This window comes from Emydura macquarii, unplaced genomic scaffold, assembly GCF_026122565.2.
Source record: "Emydura macquarii macquarii isolate MOO-44397 ecotype Brisbane River unplaced genomic scaffold, CSIRO-AGI_Emac_v2 contig_2636, whole genome shotgun sequence".
In the NCBI taxonomy this organism is placed as follows: Eukaryota; Metazoa; Chordata; order Testudines; family Chelidae; genus Emydura; species Emydura macquarii.
Window position 1 is genome coordinate 23300230 of NW_027132773.1, and position 22664 is coordinate 23322893.

General features: G+C 43.2%; 1 protein-coding gene across 3 annotated transcripts in view; it reads right to left on the minus strand.

The window, feature by feature from the left end:
• CADPS2 (calcium dependent secretion activator 2) overlaps positions 1–22664 on the minus strand; it is a 501284-nt gene that overhangs the window by 250502 nt on the left and 228118 nt on the right. For all 3 annotated transcript variants that reach the window (XM_067564292.1, XM_067564291.1, XM_067564293.1), the window contains exon 7: positions 4134–4245. In XM_067564292.1, coding sequence (XP_067420393.1) covers positions 4134–4245 — 112 coding nt within the window. The remainder of the gene's footprint in view (positions 1–4133; positions 4246–22664) is intronic.

The following is a 22664-nucleotide window of genomic DNA, read 5'->3' on the forward strand; positions in this document are numbered from 1 at the left end:
GACCCCCCCAAATTTGTGGTTTATTCTAATTATTAGATTCACCAAGCCAGTAACAAAACAGCTTCTGCAGTACCTTACAGGTTACCAAGAAGCTAAAATACAGCTCCCCTTAAGCAACCAAGCCCCTGGCTCCCACCCAGACAGCCAAGTCAAATATGGTGAGGATTTCTTAAAATCTCATTCACCATATATAAAGTTATACCAATCCCAAGAGATCAGACACATTACCCACCAGGTCAATGGATATTCAGATCTTACCCAAATACAGCCAGTTCTTATTAACTAATTAATTAAATAACTAAGTATTATTTAAAAAGAAGAGTTATTGTGGTTAAAAATCATTATGCATGCAGCCATAAGTAAAGTTCTTAGGTCAGTTTCAGAGAAGAGATGGTGAGCTGCTGATTTGCAAAAGTCCTTCCACAATCTATTTAATAGGTTAGAGTCCAAAAGGCAGCCCATGTGTAGAGTTTGTTCAAACTCTTCCTTGAGAATTAGCAGGGTATTCCAGGTGGACCTGGAGACCTCAGTCTTGTGACTTAGATCTGCTTGAACTTTGTCAGGGAAGTTTGAGATGAAAAGGATCAAGCCCTAGACTTCTTTTATAGTTCTCTAGAAGGCTCTGATAGCCTCTTGACAGCAGACAACACAGCAGGCATTCCTTGGCTGAAGAATAGGTAATATACATTGTTTTTCTGGAATAAATCTCTATTTCCTAGGCACATACTGGTAACTAGCTGCATTCATTAACATAAGGTAATTAACCATTCAAGCAGTTCTTAGACCGTTTACTACAAACTTCAAAGAGAAATATAGACAAGGATATTTCATGTAGTTTCATGTAAATGTTAATATTCCTTTTAGATCTCTGAATCAATAGAATACAGCAACAAGCACTACAGATAGGAACCGAAATTTAACATTTGCAAGCAAACTGGATCATATTGTTGATTTTCTGACAAGATATAGGTAAACAAAGACAAATACAATTAAAACCTATTCTTAACACTCTACAGGTTTACGTTTCAAAGAATTTAGTCTACATGGCTTTGATAACTATCTACAAGAAATGACCCCGTTTACCACTTCAATATTTCTCTATGTTGATTTTGGATCATTTAGCCTGCTAGTTGTTTAACCTTTGCTGGCTCAATGTCACAGTATGGCATCTCACTTACTCTCAACCTGAGCTTGTCCAAGTTCAACTTAATATTCTTTTCTTGGCATCTCTGTAAAATTTGTAATAATCTGTACTCATGATTTCGTTATACTTGTTCAGGACTGTTACCTTCTCCCAGTATCAGCACATCATCTGTTATTGTTCAGATTCCCGTCCGACCCTTCCATGTGTGGGTTAATCTGCTCTGGATTACCTCTGGTGCCAGACTGATTTCCATTGGCATCTCCCAAAAGGAGTTGCGAAGGCTGTCAAGTAACTGGCAAATCTGTCAGAATCCAATTTTTACATTGTATACTGTAAAAAGTCTTGCTTTAGACAGGTCTGGTGATATGTTCACACTTGTAGGTAGAAGGCCATAGTTCCATTTCAAAGCTTTTTTTTAAAAGGCTTTGGGTCTATGCATATTCTCAGTTTTCCAGATGCTTTTCTTACCACCTCAAGACTGCTTATCCCATCTATGCTCTTCTCTAAAGGCTGTACAATTCCACCATTCTGTAGGCTCTGCAGTTCCTCTTTCGGTTGCTGCAGTAATGCAATGGATACTTTTCTTTTTGGCAATTTAACTGGCTTCATTCTCTATTTGACAAACACCATCTAGACCAGTGTTTCTCAACCTGGGGGTTTAGAGGGGTCGCAAGTGCAGAGCTGGTATTGGGGATGGCAAGAAAGACAATTGCCTGGAGCCACAGGGGCGCCATGAAACTAAGTTACATGCCTCAGCCCTGTGGGGGTGGGACTCAGGCTTCAGGGGTACAGTAGTTTGGAAAGGTTAAGAACCACTGATCTAGACATCTGTCTCCATGAAACACATCTCTATACTTCCTCTGTATCATCTCCTGGGCTCAGGTAATACCATCCAAGGTATCTTCAGTCACTTTGCTAACCACTTTCATTAAGTTCTGGAACTGTATTTTTATCAGGTTCATGGCTTGGATGGACTTGCTGTCCAGAAGTAGTGTTGTTTTCTCATCATCTATGACCACAAATTGCATTTCCTTTTGTTCCTGGGATTTCACATCCTGGGAAATCACAACACTTTCAAGTAACAGAGCTGCATACAACTGTTTACAGTGCTTCCTAGGGTCTTTGTGCACTGTGTTTACCAGCTATTGAGTCACCCACATTATGTCCTCATAGTCACTGTTGCTTTATTCAGTTACTGTGTGTACCATTGATATGTTTTTCTTTCCTGCACCCCACTACATTCTTCCTCGCTGCTTCAACCCTCCATATTCTCTAACTCTATGCCAAAATGTTATAAGAATCTGAAAATGTTACCAGCAGCTCATGATGGGGGCCTATACACCAGGAAACCCTTGATCAAATGACCCAGTAACTTGCTGTCCTTTGATCTCATTTAGTTCTATTGTTTAGGAAACATATTCATACTATCCTAACCACTTACTAGAGGTTTTTTTTCCTTCTTCTCTCGAATGCCAATTTCTTGACAATCCTTTTGAAGTAAAGTTGAAGTCTGAATGTGGATTTTATAGCACTTTAAAATATCAGTCTTAAATCAGACATTTTGGTTTCAGGACAAAACTTCTAAAAGGAGCCCCTGCAGAATGCAGGCAGCAGTGGTGGCTGTAGCCAAGGTCTATGGGTACAACTGTACCTACAGCAATCAGTCCAGGATGTGCCCTCATGCAAGCGGGGCCACCCAGAAAGGTGGCAGGGGTTGGTGGTGGCAAAAACAAACCTCTCAAGTGTCCCACATTTATTCCAAGTTCTTCCACTCTCTGAGTCTTGCACTGCTGTTGCAAAGTCCTGGCACTGGCTACTCAGCTAGCAACAGGTCTCACTGAGGGTGGCAACCAATCACAAAACCATATTGCCCTGGCCAATCATAAAGCTTCAAACTCAACATCCTCTGCCAATTACAGCACCAGAGAAAGAGTGGCTTCTATATTCAGAAACACAGAATGTACGGCCAATCACACACCAATGGAAATATCAAGCAGGCAAGAATGGACCTCATTGCTATCTGGCCTAGCAACATCTCACTAAGTGGCTACAGCCCAGGAAAATCAGGACAAATTTAACTAATGAGGAAGCCAGAGCCAGAGCCCGAGTCAGCTGACATGGGCTAGCCACAGATGTTCTACTGCAGTGCAGACCTACCCCCAATGGTTTATAGAGTCCCTGGGCCCCTGTCGAAAGTTGCCCCCTACTGAAATCTGAAATGGTGCTCCTGCATGGAATTTGAATGGGAGGGGGCAGTACATTCATCAAATTGTAAGGCTACATCTGCCCCTGGCAGGCGAAGAAGGAACATACACAAGACATTCTCTCAAAACTGAATGGAAGGCTCAAAATGCCAGTTCATGGGTGCAGTCCAGATTCAGTGAATACGGTATATTCCTTTGCGCCACCCAGTTGGTGTGACAACACACTGTCTGGAAACAGTCTTGCTTCAACACAGCTCTAGTTTCTGTAAAGGCACATAGTGCATTTCACTTTTTTAGATGCAACAGTTTGGCACACACCCACCTAAAGTTACAACCTTTACTTTTAATAACTATTTCAGTACTGCTGTCCCAAAGAGGCAGTCGGTGCCATGCCCTCGCTGAGATAAATCCTGAGCAACTGAATAGTTTGGGGAGGATCAATGTTTGCAACAACAACAAAAAAGTTAGAAGAATAGGATGATGATGTAAAATGCTGTGGAGTTTAAGGGGGTGGGGGCTGTATCTTGGAAACCACTTTTCAAATGACCCCAAATTTGGAGCACTAACACTATGCAGCACCCCACAAGACAAAGCAAATTTCAAAACAATTTGAATCCGAATATGGATTTTGGAGCACTTAGAGTAGCCCATCCTTAAATAGAAAGCAAAGCAAAGCCTAAACCATAGCAGAGCAGGTGATCTGCTATAATGAATATCTTACAGGGTTTTTTTTGCACAACATGCTTTGTCAATATTCTAATTTTGTAAATGCAATGACAACTCACCCTTCCTAATTCTTTATCTTCAAGGGCTAGGACCCCAGTGCTTTCTGTGAAGAGTTTTACTTTGACAACAGGCCGAGGGTGAGTAGTGGTGAAGTCCCCTTGAGTTCCCCATCTGTAATAAATAAAGTAACAGGATTTAGTTTTTTAAAAAACTTTAAAGCAATAAATTTGTTATGTTTTGTAGAATACATTACTTTACTCCTTGGGCCTAATTTTTAAACAGTTTAGGCAAAAAACATTTTGTACAACTGCAGCTGTATTTGGCCACCAAGACTAGACACCTGCATCTGAAAATTGGGTTTCCTTTGTAGTGGAGCATTTTGTTCTGGCCATTGACCTGCAAGCAGAGTGAACTTCTGCCTCCATCTGCAATGGCCACTTACATGAAGAAGTCCTTTGCAAGTGTGCAGCTAACTGGTTCAGGGACTGCAGCTAGATTCTGGCAAATCTTTGGTGCAAGGCAAGTAAACAGTTTGAGTTCCAGGAATGACCATGCATACCAGCTAATAGCAGAGAAGCTAGCAGTGTTGTGGATTCACTGGATCGATGACCAGTGACAAGACAGACTACTGGAAATGGGATGAAAACCACTTCTCTGGGGACTCACCTGCCCATTTTTCAAAGAGTTTGACCAGGTGTTGCATACTGTGCTGAGCACTGAGCCACCAGCACTTCATGACAGCCTGGACAGCCAGGATGGCAACCTTTTAACTGCTAAAACAGGCTGCCGAAGTGACTCTTGTTTTCAAACTTGTCCCCACAGAAGCTTTGCCACTGGAGAAGTTGCAGCAGATTCTGGATCCCTGCCCAGAGATACTTTTTGATGCCCTCTCGGAGGAGTTGCCCGCTGTAGAACTGGCAACAGGTGAAACGCAGGAAGCCACTAAGGACTGGTAAATTTCTGGCTTCATGTTGTTGTTGTTCATATAGGAATGGGAGGGATTTCCGGTTTACGAACCAGTGCAAAATGTATTACAAGTGACAGGCAACAGAGCGTGTCCACTAAAGGTGGAGTGCACGCCAGCACTTTGGCATCAGACCCTCCCCTCAAACACCACCACGTGGAATTCAACATGGAAACCAGGAATATCAAACAATACAAAATCAGCTTTTATCATCAAATTTTTACTAGAAACTTAAACATTCTTACAGAGATGTGCCAGGGTGTTAAAAGTAAGAGCCTTATATTTCCTTCCCTTATAATACACCATGCTGAACAAATTGGGATGCTATAATATAACAATCCCCCTGTAAAAAGAAAACTGTGCCAGAGGAGCAAGGGTTAAATACTGTCCATAGGTGATGAAAACAATGTTTGAAATAGGGCGGGGGAGTTGTAAAAAGAAATGTGCCAGAAGAGGGTGCGGGCTGTGCAGTTCTTTGAGAGTCTGTATTATTGCGTGTGTCTCCATGTAGTCCCCTCATAAATGCGTTCAAAGCAGCCTGCATTGGTAGCTGTAATGGGGGAATCATTCGTGTGGATGCTAATATAGCATCCTATTGATTGATTAACCCAATTCCAGATACTGATGGCTTCAAACTTTTACTGTAGTAGGAACTCCAGATAGGTAGTCAAATTTTGAGAAGGGGCATATTTTCCAGGTCCTCCTCTGTAGGTCACCAGCCTAGTCCACTCATAGATGTGCTGCTCTATGACCGTAAGTTTGAAAACCTATGTTGTATACACGGCTGGATTGGCATCGCAAGCTTGGAATAAAATCTCCCTTCTCCATTCTGGAACCAGTAAGATTGTTATGTCTTAAGAATGTGGTATGCCTGAAAGCATAGAGAAGGCTTATGTAGTACCTCAAGGGTCACTCCCCTTCTCCCAAAAAGCCAAGCAGCTTTGCAATTTTTAAACAAAACAAAACGAAACAAAAATGTAAACTGTAGCTTAGCATTGTCTGTGCAGACTGTCCAATGAGAATGACTGAGCTTTCTCCAAGGAGCTTCTGGGAGTTGACGCTTTCCTCTCAGAACACATTGAAGCTCAGTTTTATAAAGTATCATTTTTTGCCCTTCAGATTCCACAAGCGAAGTACTGAACCTGTTGTGAACAACTAAAACAATAATGCACTGTTTGATGTCTGCCTTCAGGCCCTTTGACCTCTGCTGCTCCTTCCACCTTGGCAGCAAAGGCCTACTGCAGAAGGTCCCTGAGATGCAGAACTGTTATGGTTCTGTTCAAGCAGACGTGTTTCTGTGATGAGCTTATGGTGGACATTCTGGACAAGGCCAACTAGCATTACAGTACCAAAGGAAGAAGGATGCACAGCAAGTGAAAGGCAAACTGGAAGGCATAGAGTGGCTGAGGAGTGAGAGAACAGAGTTTCAGAGCACAAGGAGAAGATTACAGGGAAGTTTCCGGAGCAGAAACATCAGCTGAGGGATGAAGATGGAGCTGAGCAGAAAGACTTGTTTGAGAGCTGCTTACTCTTCTGGCTACCAAAGAAAGAACTCCTGCTGCGCCTTCACCACATCCTGAGTCCCATGTGCTGCAGACCAGGAACAGTTTGGATAATTCCTTGGTTGGGTGGCCCATACAATAGGGGCTTAGCAGTGGCTGCACAGCTCAAATGTACTACACGCAGTCCTCCTACACTGAATCCCTTCCCTGTGAATGACACCCCCATGTCCCAGCGACAAGTGAGGTAAATGTGGAAGGAAGGGAAAAGAAAATGGGGGGCCAGAGGACATGCAAGAGATGGGGGTTTCTTTCTTGGAAACGATTTTCCAGCTCATGCAGTTTGTTTTTGTTTAAGGTTTTGATGTTGGTTTATTAATGGTGTTTCATTGTGCTAATGGCAGCTGGCCTGCCTGGCATAGTTTAATATTGTGCTTGTCTACTACTTGTTCAAATGTAACCCATTTATCCCTCTCAGGTTACTCGGGGCAGGCAACTCTCATCTGTTCCCTGGGTGCCTGATGTCATTAAGGATCATGGAGATCCTAGGGGTCCCAGATGAGATGGGGAATTAGGTGGGAATCATCTACTCACCCCTTCTTACTCATATGAATATTTATAGTTGCTGGTGACTCCACTTGGACAAGCAACATATGCACCTATGGGTGTACCTCAGAAGCCTCCAGGAGCAAAAATATAAATAATGGATCTTCTAAAGGCAATAAACACACAAAATAGAACTACCACAATTTTACTTCAAAGTTATCCTAGCAACATACAATGGGAAATGCAACAGATTAACGTAGCTTAAGTTGTTATGACTGTACCAAATTAGTAGGGGGCACTGCAATAGTTCAGCTAACGGCTGCAGCTTTCAGCAGCAACACAAATCTAATGAATACTCATAGCATTACACAAAGATCCACCCCATCCCTGACTGCGCACTCTCCCTTAAGTTTATGGTGCTGGGCCCTCTTGCGTTGGCATACTGGGTGACCAGAAGTTCAGGCCAGGACTCTTAAGTCGGGCAAAGGCAGTCCAGGTGAAACAATGAGGAGTGACTCAATTTTATATTTCTACCTACTGCATCTGAGGAAGTGAGCTGAGGCTCATGAAAGCTTATGCCTGCTGAAATTAAATCTGTTAGTCTTTAAAGTGCCACAGAACTCTCTTTGTTTTTGCTCAATTTTATATGTGACTAACTGGCAGTAATAGTTGTTATATTAGAGAAAAATAACCCGATTCTGAACATACCAGAAGTTCCCCCTTTTCTTCTTAGACTTAATGTAGTTATACTGAGCCTTAGCACTGCCTCTTCAACCCAGAGAGCATAGCCAAGGTGGTTTCTCACTCTTTAATCACTCATCTGCATGTCAACTTCACCTCTGCTAACCGACAGTCTCCAGCTTCCACTCTCAATGCCTCACAGTGCAGAAGAAATCCATAAGCTAGGGCTCAGCACTAACAAGTTTGAACTGTAGTGAAATCTTAACCCTCGTCACGTGTCTGCTACCCTGGCAACTCAACAGAAGGGTTCCGTCGCAGCTTCTCCTCAGCCCAGCCTCCAAAGGGAGCAGCAGCACTCTGTTCTAGCTTCCTGCCCATGACATGGAGACTGCCACCCCCACTGCACCCTTTGACCTAGGCAGCTCAGTCTAGTTCCAGAGGACACCTACCACTGCATCATGGGTTCTGCAGTCCTTCAAAGCCAGCATACAGTCCACAGAGATCTGTATAATCCAAAATACCTCTGACAGGGTTCAGAAGCTCCTCAAATAGGGGTCGACAAGTTTTTTATGAGTCTATTTTATCAAGAAATTGTATTGCCATCATTGCATCACATCATAAAACGTGTATTTCAAATAATAAAGGTAAACATACGCTAAGGAACAACTGGGAAGTTGTATGCAAACACCATTTCTCAATATAGTTATCTACATATATCCCAAACGGTACATCCACAGTTCTTACACCACTCTCACCCTCACCCCCACTTCATAAGTGCTCATGTTATTAATTCATAAGCACAATGCATGGCAATCAACCCGCCACCTCCCGTTCATAAGTAGTCCTTTTGTCCATAAGTACAATGCATGTCAATCATTCCCCGCAGCCAACCATTTCATTGCATGATGTGACAGTACCTCATGTTCTGTAAAAAATGCACAAGCACATTCATAAACCTACTATTGCCCCTCACGCACTGGGTCATGGAAATCCATAATGTGGGAGCACAAAGCATCCCTGACTTCTGTTGCCCAGGTGCATCCAGTCCCAGCTGTGGCAGGTGCATTTTTTGGCTGAAGGTACCAATTCAGAGGCTCCTCACTATCATAGGTCCATTCAGGGAGAAATGGCTCACCTCTGGCTTCATAAGAATTGCAAAGAGCACAGCAAACTACAGTGACGCAGACAGCATTGATGACACTGGCATCCAGATGGATCTGTAGACATCTCCAGTGGGATTTCAATCTGCCAAAAGCACATTCATCAACCATTTTGCACCTGCTGACAGTGGGGACAGTCACTTCATTTATGACAATGTCTTTTAGTAGAAACACCATCCCAGCCTGTCCATGAATATAGACATTCAATCAGCAGAAAACCCTGGCATCATGTACTTTTTTAGTGCAGCCCATACTTGTATCCATAAATCAGCTTCTGTGGTCCAAAAGGGCCTGCATAAAAATGAAGTTGTATCTTTTGTGGTTTATGTACTCGTGATCCTGGAGGAGGACAAATTATGGGCACAAAAATGGCTACAGCACAGTTTGGAAAATCAATTCTCTCAAAACCAGTGACTACTTCAGAGATATTGTTTATGCCTGCCACCTTTGGGTAGATCACACAGCTGATGGCCTCTGAAACCTCCGTGACCACTTTACCCATTGTTGACTTTCCAATGCCAAACTGGTTAGCAATGGACCTGTAGTAGTTTGGGGGAGTCAGCTTCTCGATGGTAATAGCAACCTGCTTGTGGACCAGTATGTCAGCCATCATGCACATATCATGACAGTGGAGGGTCAGGGCGAGCTGCTCACAAAGCTCCTGAAATGCTTTCTTCATGCAAAAATTCTGGATCCATTGCTGATCAACCCAGATTTGCACAACTGAGGCTGGGAGAGATCTCTGCAAAGGTACCAGTCTGTGCTTGTGGCCCTGCTGCAGAAATGCTGTTCTCGGTAGGATGCATCAGTGGCTATACCAAGCTGCGAACAGCAGCAACCAATTCAATTCATTCATGTCTATGTTGTCATCCTCTTCCATCAGGGCCTTTTGGAATATCTACCAGTGTCTTACGAATGCTCTTCCTGTTTGCTGAAACAGGAGTGAAAATGCAAGCAAGAGCAGCTCTTCAAATGGTGACTCCTCTATGCTCCATGTTGCTGGCTCCAGTTGCTGGGTGCATAGAGACCCAAAACATAACTCGGCGGGATGAGTTGCAGGCTGCCAAAACTTCCTGTAACAGTCAAGTTTTCCCACAATGCACCGCGAAGCAGAGGCTAGAGCATCCACAGTTGTGGAGTGTACTAGAAAAAACATTTCGCACCATATCCCAGTCTTATACTACAGTAGACTCTCAAAGATACGATTACCTCAGAAATGGAGGTTGTTCATAACTCTGAACAAACTAAAACATTATGGTACAGTACCCTGCAGTCAGTGTCTTCCAGCTGAGGATGGGGGAGATCTCTGCACAGGTGGCACCTGGCAGCACTGCCTAGCTTGCAAGCAGCTCCCTGCCCTAGTCCTGTTTCTTGCCTTTGGGCTGAACAGAGGGGGCCTGCCCGCACCCTTGTCACTACATGTCCCAGCCCTCAGCTGCCTCTCCCCAGGGCTCGCCCTGCTTAGTGCACTGCTTGTCCCACTCCAGAGGCAGCACATGGCAGAGGGCTGGTGCCAGCCAGCTGCCAGCGGCCCACCCTTACCTGCCCCTTGCGCTTCCAGAGGTGCTGGCAGGATCCAGGAGTGCCGACACGGGCAAAGCTTGGGCAACATCAGTGCACAGGCTGTGGCCCTTTAGAACTCCTCCAGAGTACAGCTGACTCCCACTCCAAATCCAGGCCAGGCTTTGGTTGCAACTTTCAGTTTCTTGAATCAGCAGGGAGCTATCTTTCCCAGGCTCTGGAGCGGGAGGGCAGGTGAGGGGTGAAAACATCTACCCCCTCCCAATGGGATAGGGTGGGAGGGGGTGAAACAGTGCCCTTGGCTTACAGGAACAGTGCAGACCCTGGACTATTTCCGCTCTGCATGCTGACCTTGCAATACAGGCACAGTATTGGTTTTCTTATTTTTTCCCCCTCTGCTGCTGCCTGATTGCTTTCTTCCAGTTTCACTGGGTGTTGGGTTGATCAGTTCATAACTCTGGTGTTCGTATCTTTCAGGTTCTACTGTACATACATTGTGTTTTGTGTGTGTTGAATGTTTGTTTTAATAAGAAAGTGTATAGTACTCTGCCTTTGAAAATTAACTGGGAATTATTAACATCCATTTATCAAGATTTTAAATACAATAGCTCTGAGGTTTAACTCTGTGTAATGCTTTCTGAAAAGACTTGAGAAGCCAGAACTCTCACCAGCGCTTCAGCAAAGAGTTAAGCTGAAGTGCAAGAAGAAAGGAAGCATTGAGTTATACACAATATTGCCTGACCATCCCCCTGTTCATTACATTTGAAAGACTAAGGCTGTAATTTACAGTGTGAAGGAGGAAGCACAGGTGAACAATAAGTTTCTAGACCCATTATAAATTAATGTAGAAGTAGAGAAAACGTTAAACACAAAAACATTTGGAAGAAAAAATGGTTACTTACAATAAAGACTGTAGTTCTGTGAGATAATTGCTCCGGTTTGGATTCACACTCTTAAAGAAACACATGTATGCAAAAAAACTCACAAGCTTCTAGTTAGTAATATCTATTGATATCACTTAGCTCCCCTACCTTCTCCCCCAGACTGGGCTCCAAAGGAAAAAGTGAGGATGTGGTTTACCAGTTAAATTATAACTTTTTCAGAAGAGGGACTGTGTTCTCTTATGTGATTTTATCACACACAGCACAATAGGGCACTGATCCTGATTGGGGCCCATGGGAAACTCCCCAAATACAAATAATAAATGTTAATAAGTAAGTTGCCCAAACTACCCTTCAGTTATTTCCTCTAACTACTGTGACAGGGCCAAACCTGATGGGTATAGGAGAGTATTGGAGAGTATATATATTAGCCCCAGGATCAACAAATCCTTGTTCTCTGGGTGATTCAGCTGGGGTTACTCCAGGTCAATTGAGCCAATTAGGCCAGCTGAAGCCAATTAAGGAGCTTGCCCCAGCAGTTAAAAGCCTCCCTGTCAGGCAGATAGGGGCAGATGAAAGGGAGCTGAGTGATGTCACGGTCAAGCTACAGAGCTTAGAGCAATGGCTATTACTACCACAACACCCAAGGTACAGGAGCTAAGGAGAAACCCATCCGGGCAGGGCCAAGGGTCATAGGCACAGAGGCCTGAAGGAGGACCCGGACGCTCAGACAACTGAGCAACAGAGTTGAGGTGGGGTGATCTCACCCAAACAGGGGAGGATTACTGGGACAGAGAGACCCAAGGTGAGGAAGGGGGAAAAACCCCTGTCCCGGTTCCAGGAAGCAGACTGCAAGTGGTGGGCCCAAGGACAGACAACCCTGGGAAGGTAGTAGCTCTCATGGACTAAGCGGTTTGAAGCTACTCCTCACAGGGTCCCTGGGTCCGGGCCTGGGGTAGAGGGCGGGACTGCCCCCCCCCCCCCCCCCGGCTCCCACCCAGCCATACCACCAGCGTAGCCGAAAAGAGCTCAGGACCCACGGAGGGGCAGAACAGGCCGCCCTCACCACACTACTTAATCTTTAGCTAATTGTTATCATGAGATTCTCAAGAAGTGGGAAAGGTGGATGGGAAAAGTGGCTACATATAGGCAGCCATCTCAGAGGACCACATTTACTATGGAAGTAACATTTTTTTTCCTCCTCCAAAAATGGCTCACATGGATCTCAGCTCCTGGAAGATTAAAAAGCAGTAGTGGCCCTCCTGGTGATGGATCTCTGGAGTATTAGTTGAAAAATTATTTGCAGGACCATCCACCCCCTGTTGAATTGGGCTTCAGACGTAGGGGCCAAGTTCAGAAAATGTGTGATAGTACAAGAGCTGCATGCAGCAGCCTTGTCTACTGTTATGATAGAGATATTACAATGACATACTCTGGAGGCTGGTTTAGAACTAGGTGAAAGAAGAGTGCCAGTCCCACAGGTGATGAACGCATGCCAGATGGCAACAATCAAGTACACAAACCTATAAAATTATGACTTTTTGACAATTTGTTCATATGGACTGAACCATGCTCTTATGCTCATCTGCAAGAAAGGCTTAGTCTACGCTGGATTTCTTTGGGAAATCTCCCATGATTAGACATCACAGCGGTAAAACACTGTTGGGCCTGTATACGTCAGACTGACACTGCAACTATTGCTACTAGCATTCTACAGTAAGTAAGGCCTTAGGTAAATTGAGTTGATGAGTAGCCATTAACACTGCTAATCAAATCTTGGGCTTTAAGATTCTGCTAGACATTCTCTTTCCCTGGTACATGAACAGCCACTGGGGTGATTTGAGGGCAAAAGCTCCCCTGCCAGTGCTGGAGGTCTGACCTGGCCTGAGTTGCTTGTCCAACGGTGAGATTGCTTGACCACTGTTTGAGGCCTAATGCCTCAGCAGCCTGATAGCTTTTCACATTTAGCAGAGACCAACAGACTGCTGAGTAACCTTGTGGTGCCTCAGTTTCTGCATACCACAGCAAATAATAACTAATGTGAGTTTGGCACAACACAGCACATAGCTTGTTAATTTGCAGCTGCACGTAGATAAAGATGAACAAGGACAAGAGTTTATACATTTTATGTTAAGTGGTGCTCTTTCCCACCATTTCAGGCGATTTTTCCAACCGCCTCTCCCACTGCCAGATGTTGTTTTGCTCCAATTTATCATGGTGAGAACATGAATATTCATTATTACTAACAATGAAGGATAGAGAAAGCGAAGGACATGAAAATGTCACCGAAGATAAGTGAATGAATGGATGTTGTGTAAAAAAGGGTATAAAAAGTCACCACCCTGATAAAGGAGCACGCTTCATTGCCATCTGATTCCACAGGAGATGCTGCTGGCCTGATCACCTGGCAGGGCTCCTGAAGACCGCCATTCCTGTAAACAGCCTCTGGAGTGAACACAACTCCTTGGGTCTAGTGAATATGGCTATGTTGTAGTTCATTTTTGCTTTGTATTGAACTATCTGTCTAACAAATCCTTGTGCATTAAACCTTATTGATCTGCAAATCAGGTATGCCACGTGTCACTGGTAACATAGTGATCATAGTAAGTACCCCACAACACCAGGGCAAAACAGCTTCTGGGCACAACTGTCACAATCAGGCTCCTCCTAAGAGATTGCTGTAATCTGTCGCCATGGTGGCATTGATCAAAACTTGGACAACTTTGGATCTGATCAGAGGGAAGAAAGATCTGCAGCACGTCAATATGGTGACACTCCTCTGAGGTGGATGGAGACACCCATCTGTCAGCCTGATATGACATCCCGGGAGATATGCTGCCTGCCAGGGGCCTGTATCAGAGACGTTACAGGAGGATTGTCCATGATCATCAAGCCCTCTGGCTACTACCCCATGCTACTCATCCACGCGGACACTAATGATACTGTGAGGTATGACCCTCAGCAGATCAGAAGTGACTACAGGGCTCTGGGAGTAAGGGTGAAGGAGCTGGGGGTGCAGGTGGTGGTATCTTCGATCCTTCCGATCAAGGGTAGGGGCCCAGGCAGAGACAAATGCAGCCTGGAAGTGAATGCCTGGCTGTGAAGATGGTGTCTCCAGGAGGGCTTGACTACAAGATGCTGTTGCAGGAAGAAGGACTGCTAAGCAGAGATGGGGTCCACCTATCGAGGAAGGGGAAGAGCATATGTGGATACACACTGGCTAACCTTGAGAGGAGGGTTTTAAACTAGCTTCAACAGGGGCAGGTGACAAAAGCCCACAGGTAAGTCAAAAACATGAAGACCTGGGAGAAGGGTCAAAATCTGGAGGGAGCATGGGCCTAATAGCAGGGATAAGGCTGAGAAAAGAGAACGCGGGGGGGGGGGGGGGGGGGGGGGGGGGGAAATCAAATCAGTATCTTAGATGTCTGTATACCAATGTGAGAAGTATGGAGAATAAGCAGGAAGAACTTGAAATGCTAGTTAATAAACACAACTATGACATAGTTGGCATCACAGCGACGTGGGATAATACACATGCCTGGAATATTGTTATACAGGAGTACAGGAAGGACAAACAGGGAAAAAACAGAGGAGGTGTTGCCTTATAAAAATGTATACTCAGGACTGACGTTGAGATGGATATAGGAAACTGACTTGTTGAAAGTCTCTGGGTAAGAATAAAAGGCATAAAAAACAAGAGCCATGTTATTTGTAGGGGTCTACTACAGACCACCTAATCGGGAAGAAGAGGTGGATAAGGCTCTTTTTAAACTAACAAGATCATTTAAAGCAAAGGACTTGATGGTGATGGGGGACTTCAATTACCCAAACATCTGTTGGGAAAGTAACAAGGCAGGACATAGATTATCAGGCTAGTTCCTGGAATGTATTGGAGACAATTTTTTATTTCAGATGATGGAGAAAGTTACTAGGGGAAAGGTTGTTTTAGATATGATTTTGACAAATAGGGAGGAACTGGCTGAGAATTTGAAAGTGGAAGGCAACTTGGGTGAAAGTGATCATGAAATGGTAGCATTCATGATTTTAAGGAATGGTAGGAGGGAAAACAGCACAATAAAGATAATGGTTTCAAGAAGGCAGATTTTAGCCAATTCAGAAAGTTAGTAGGTAAGATTCCATGGAAAGTAAGACTAAGGAGAAAAACAGTTCAAAAGAGTTAGCAGTTGTTCAAAGTGACATTATTAAAGGCACAAGAGCAAACTTTCCCATTGAGTAGTAAAGATAGGAACTACGGTAAGAGAGCACTGTGACTTAACCAGGAGATCTTCAATTATCTGAAACTCAAAAAAAAGAGTCCTACAAAAAGTGGAAACTAGGTCAAATTATAAAGGATGAATATAAACAAACACGTATATGTATAAGGACAAAATTAGAAAGGCCACAGCATAAAACGAGATTAAATTACCTAGAGACATAAAGGGTGACAAGAAAACATTCAACAAATACATTAGAAGGAAGAGGAAGACCAAGGACAGGGTAGGCCCATTATTCAATGAGGGGGGGAAAAATAACAGAAAATGACAGAAATGCTAAATTACTTTTTTTGTTTCAGTTTTCAAAAAGAAGGTTAGTAGCTATTGGATGTCTAACATAGTGAATACCAGTGAATATGAGGTAGGAGCAGAAGCTAAAATAGGGAGAGAACAAAGTTAAACATTACTTATACAAGTTAGATGTTTTCAAGTCACCAGGGCCTGATGAAATACATCCAAGAATAAAAACAGCCACAGAGAGTGAGACCACTGGTCCATCTAGGCCAGTATCCTCTCTTCCAACAGTGGCCAATGACAGATGCTTCAGAGGGAATGAACAGAACAGGGAAGATTGAAAAATTTGGGTTTCTTTAATCAAGAGAAGACTGAGATGGGACATAACTGTTTTCAAGCACATAAAAGGTTCTTACAAGGAGGAGGGAAAAAAATTGTTCTCCTTAACCTCTGAGGTTAGGACAAAAAGCAATAGGCTTAACTTGCAGCAAGGCAGGTTTAGGAAAAACTTCCTAAATGTTGGGGTAGTTAAGCCCTGGAATAAATTGCCTAGGGAGGTTGTGGAATCTCCATCATTGGAGATTTTTAAGAGCAGGTTAGACAAACACCTGTCACAGATGGTCTAGATAATTCTTAGTCCTGCCATAAGTGTAGCAGACTGGACTAGATGATCTCTCGAGGTCCCTTCGTGTCCTACGATTCTATGATTCTAATATGGCAGCTTGTCTCTGCAGAATGCACAAGACCTTGTGTTTGTGATGGTGGTTTAGGTGAGCACAGTCTCCCTCCACCCCTCCCCCACCTTCTTGAGGAGAAAGGTGAAGAGGGACCTCTCTGACTAGCATATTTCTCCTTTCATACCACAGCTCAGTCTTGAATGGCTAAGGTGCCCATGATACCAAGATGGGAATGTCATACATAACCATCCCTGAATAGACCTAGGATGTAACCCAATGAATGCTGCCACAAAACTGTACAAAACCATGAAAACTAAGCCACGGAAAGAACTACACAACTGCTCTGAGACTCAGCTGTCAGACAATATGGTCTTCGGAATGGTATGAAAACTGTGCTGGGCAGGAAATGCTCAGGATAAATTCAACTTTTTCTGCCAAGATAAAATGCTTATGTGAAGCCCCATGGTCTGAAATTCTGTTATACTCTATTCAAATTTTTCTATCACATCCATCCCTAGGTATTTAAGCATCAGGAACAGCATTTATACATTCTTCCCAGCAGAGGAAACTCCTTGAAATGACTGAGCTCTCATTAGCCAATCATCTAAATGCAAGTAGACAGAGATGTACAAGTAGTATACTGACATTTTGTGAAAAACATCAGCATGACAGAAAAACAAAAGGGTAAGACAGTTTTGTAATGCTCTGACATAGAACAGGAGATTTCCAGTGAGACAGATATTAATATGAAAATGGAGGTGAGAGAAGCCAATGTCATCATCTGATGGTGTGCTTCAAATAGTCTAGCCAATGGCCCACCCCTACCTTGTTGGGAATCTTGTCTGCTACATGGGGCTCTAGGCAACAAGACTGATGGGATGATTGAGAATCTGTAACCAGTCTGTCTTGTAGATATGTACCCTTCTTTTCCCCATCCACACTCCCCTCTGGGGATTCCTATAATGAAAAATACTCAGGGACAGCCATTTTGCAAAACAAGCTGTAAGACCGGTCCTTCCGTAGTATAAAAGAAAGTGGTTCTACTGTTGTTACTTGTCATCGCTAGAAAACGAAGTCTATATCTCATAATGGATATGATATGCTTAAACAGGGGTGTGGATGGGGGGAGGGGATGAGGTCCAGTGTAAGAACCCTTTCTGCTGCCTGACCCTGCAGAACTAGTAAGTGAGTCAGTGTACTAAGGAACCTCTGCACAGGCTTCAAGCTCCATGACCTCACAGTAGCAAGACCATTTCCTGGACACCCAGGCTTTACCTCTCTAAAAGGTGGTTCTTATACCAAAGTCTCGACAACAGTGACAGTGAAAGGTGCTTTACTAGAGATAACCAATGAGGAAGATGACAGAACCAGCCTTACCAACAGAGCCATGGCTGGCTCCACAATGCCAAAAAAGTCATATGGCCAGAGGACAACGCTGGAAGGGTCTCCACAGTAATCAGTACCAAAGAGATGGACACTGTTGAAGCTGATTCTGTGGCATCACCCCTTTTGCCAGGTACCAAAACAGTCCTGGAGCAATAACTAGTTTTGGCACCATCCCTTTCCACATTCTCTGATGTCAAATGGGAGAAACGGGATCTGTTGACACAGTGTTACTTCTGCTTCTCTCCTCTTACAGGGAATGAAAAAACTTATGTTGTGAAGCTGACAGAGTCAATGTCCTAAGACCACTTAGCAGTATTCAGCATAGAGGTGTTACAGAGCATTGATTTTCATGCTTGGTGTTGACCTAGTTAGAGAACAGACTAATTCTTTAGCCAGGTTTAAAAGCCACTTATGGGGAGCACATCTTTGGAGTGGAGATCTTTCAGTGTTGACTATCCTGGAAACTCTTTACCAGACTCTGTTGCCTGGGCCTTAAGAGCATCCTCCATCAGAAGGTGATTGAAGCAGCACTCCTAATCTTTTGAGATTCTATTGAAGAAGGCAAGTTATAGAGAACACTTAAGAGAATGATGCTCTTCTCCCAGATACTGAAGACAATGAACATGGCTATCCATTACCAACATCACAGCATTGCGTGAATCTCAAGGCTTGCAGCTCATCCTCCTCATGGCACCAGCCACATCACCACTCAGATTAATAAAAACAACGAGAGCCCTGTAGCACTTTAAAGACTAACAAATTTAATTTCTGCAGGCATAAGCTTTTGTGGGCTGTAACCCACTTCGTCAGATGTAAGGAATAGAAATCAGATAGGAGGTATATATATACATCCTAGGGTAAGGAACAACAATGGGGAAGGTAAGCATAAGCAAAGTCCATTCAGTTAGAGTATTGAGGCCTATTCACAACCATTGATTAGGAGTGAGAATGTGTGAACAGTGACAATTACTTCTTATAATTAGATAACCATTCCAAGTCCCAATTTAGACCCAGTTTGATTGTGTCAAGTTTGCATACGAGTTCCAGCTCTGCAGTTTCTCTTTTGAAGTCTGTTTTTGAAGTTTTTTTGTAGAAGTATGGCAACTTTCAAGTCAGCTATAGAATGTCCTGGGAGACTGAAGTGCTCTCCTACTGGTTTATGGATGTTACCATTTTTTATGTCTGATTTGTGTCCATTTATTCTTTTGCATAGTGACAGTCCAGTTTGGCCAATGTATATGGCAGAGGGGCATTGCTGGCACACAATGGCATATATTACATTAGTAGATATGCAGTGAATGAGCTCCTTATGGTGTGGCTGATGTGGTTAGGACCTGTGATGGTGTCACTAGAGTTGATGTGTGGGTAGAGCTGGCAACAGGGTTTGTTGCAGAGATAGGTTCCTGGGTTAGTGTTGTTTTTGTATGGTGTGCGGTTGCTGGTGAGTGTTTGCTTCAGGTTGGAGGGCTGTCTGTAAGCAAGGATAGGTCTGCCTCCCACAGCTTGAGCGAGTGAGGAATCATCTACTAGGATGGGTTGTAGATCCTTAATGATGTGTTGGAGAGATTTTAGCTGGGGGCTGTAGGTAATGGCCAGTGGTGTTCTGTTGTTTTCCTTGTTGGGTCTGTCCTGTAGTAAGTGACTTCTGGGTACCTGTCTGGCTCTGTCAATTTATTTCTTCACCTCTCCAGGTGGGTGTTGTACTCTAACTGAATGGACTTTACTTATACCTACCTTCCCCATTGTTGTTCCTTACCCTTGTGTGTACACACACACACACACACACACACACACACACACACACACACACACACACACACACACACACACACACACACACACACACACACACACACACACACACACACACACCTGATTTCTATTTCTTACATCTGACAAAGTGGGTTACATCCCATAAAAGCTTATTCCTGCAGAAATTAAATTTATTAGTCTTTAAAGTGCCACAGGACTCTTGTTGTTTTTGCTGTGTATACAGACTACCACAGCTACCCCTCTAGAACTCAGATTAATAGAACCCAGCAAGGAATAAAGCAAAACTAGTCGAAGAGAGGTGAAAAACCAAAAAAAGGAAATGAGCTAAAGAGGACTGGGGCTGTTCCTTCTTTGGAGGTTGGAAGGAACTAAAGGGCTATTGGAGATATTCCCCACTCCATAGTCTCAGGCTATATCTTCACTGACAGCAGCAAATTTGCCACCATCAGATCGAGTTATTTGGATCGACTGAGCGGTCAGTGAAGACCTGCTCAGTCGATCCCGAAATCGACGTATGAAGACCACCTTCTCAAGTGGCGTAGCACTGCATCATGCAGTTTAGTGAAGATGGTGCACAGAACAGAAGCACAGAAGTCTACAGGAGTTACGTAAGTTTTTTGCGTAGTTTGTATAACTCCGGTCGACTGCCACCGAATCTCCAAGGTAAGTGTATAGACAAGCCCTCAGAAACCAGAATTAGGGGAAAAGAAGTCTTCAAGAGGACATCAAGCCCAGCCTCCTGTGCTGAGGCAGGACTACTATACCTAGACAATCCATGACAGGTGATTGTCTAATCTTTTCTTAAAGAGCTCCAATGATGGGGGTTCCACAATCTCCCTTTGAATCTTATTCCAGTCTTTAGCTATCCTTATAGTTAGGAAAGCTTTTCCTTATATCTAACATAAATCTCCCCTGCTTCAGATTAAGTCGATTACTTCTTGTCCTATCTTAAGTAGACATGAAGAACAATCTATCACCATAATCTTTAACAGCCCTTAACATATTTAAAGACTATGATCAGGTTCTCCCTCAGTCTTCTTTTCTCAAAACTAAATATGTCCAGTTTTTTTAGCCTTTCCTCATAAGTCAGGTTTTCTAAACCTTTTATCATTTTTGTTGCTAGTCTTCTGGACTCTCTCCAATTTGTTCACATATTTCTTGAAATGTGGCACCCAGAACTAGAGACAGTATTCCAACTGAGGACTCACCAGTGCTGAGTAGAGCGGGATAATTCTTCGTGTCTTACACATACGACACTCCTGTAAATACACTGCATGACATTGTTGGCTCATATTCAATTTATGATCCTTTATAACCCCCAGATCCTTTATGGCAGGAGCACAGCCTAATCAGTTATCTACCATGTTGTAGTTGTACATTTGATTTTTTTCTTCCCAAGTGTAGTACTTTCCATTTGTCTTTACTGAATGTTATCTTGTTACCTTAAGAAATTGGTCTGAAAATTTTGAATTCTAATGCTGTCTTCCAAAGTGCTAGCATCTCTCCCAGCTTGGTGTCACCTTGAAATTTTAAAAGCATATTCTCCACTCCATTATTCAGGTCATTAATGAAAATATTAAATAGTACTGGACTCATGTTAGACACCCTTAGGATCCCATAAGATATATCCTTCCTGTTTGGCAGCATACCATTGATAATTGCACTTGAAGTACAGTAGTCATGTGCCCGCCTTATATCATTTAGACTCCATTTCCCTAGGTTGCTTATGAGACTGTTATGGGACTGTGTCAAAAGCCTTTCTAAAATCAAGACATATCATGTCTAAAACTTCCACCACTATCTAATAGGCCAGTAACCCTGTCAAAGAAAGAAATTAGATTGGTTTGGCATGACTTGTTCTTCACAAATGCATGCTGGCTATTACTTATCACTCTATTATTCCCTAGCTGCTTTCAAATTGATTGTTTAATAACTTGTTCTAGGATAGTACTGAAGTTAGGTTGACTGGTCTCTAATTCTCTGAATCTTCTTTGTTCCCCTTTTTAAAGGCAGGTGCTGTGTTTGCCATTCTGCAGTTCTCTGGGACCTCACCCATCCTCTGAGTTCTCAAAGATCATTGCAAATGATTCCAAGATTGCTTCAATTAGTTTCTTGGGTGAATCTCATGAACCTCTGCCTACCTGAACACATCTAACTTATCAAAATAATCTTTAACCTGTTCTTTTCCTATTTTGGGATGTGTTCTTTCTTCCCTTGTTGTTAATATTAATTGTGTTAAGTATTTGGTCATCATTAACCTTTTCAATGAAGACTGAAGCAAAATAGGAAACAACTTAACCTTCTTGATTTTATCCATTATTCATTCTCCTTCCTCACTCAGTAATGGATGTACACTTCTACTTCTCTTGTGTATGTACACTCTCCTTCATCTTTCTCTTTTTGCCAGGTGTAACACATTTGTGCCTTCGCCTTTCTGATTTTGTTCCTACATGTGTGCGCTATTCTTCTTTATTCATTTTTAGCAATTTATCCATGTTTCCACTTTTTGTAGGACTCCTTTTTGATTTTCAGGTCATTGAAGAGCCCATGATGGATCCATATTGGCTTTTTACTATTCTTTCTATCTTCCCTTTACATCAGGATTGTTTGCTGTTGTGCCTTTAATATAGTCTCTGAGAAGCTGCGAGCTCTCCTGAACTCCTTTTTCCCTTAGATTTTCTTCCCATGGGATCTTACCTACCACGTCAAGTTTTTTTAAGTCCACATTTTTGACGTCCAGCATCCTTATGCTGCTGCTCTCACTCCTTCCTTTCCTTAGAATAAAGAAATCTATCATTTAACAATTACTTTCACCCTCTCTTCATTCTAACTTCAGATTCACAACTAATTCCTCTTGGTCAGAATTAATTCTAAAATGGTTGTCCCCCTTGCTACTTCCTCCATCTTCTAAAAGCAGAAGTGTCCTCAATATATTCCAAGGATTTATTGGATACTTTGTGTTTTGCTGTATTACTTTCCCAGGAGATGTCTGGA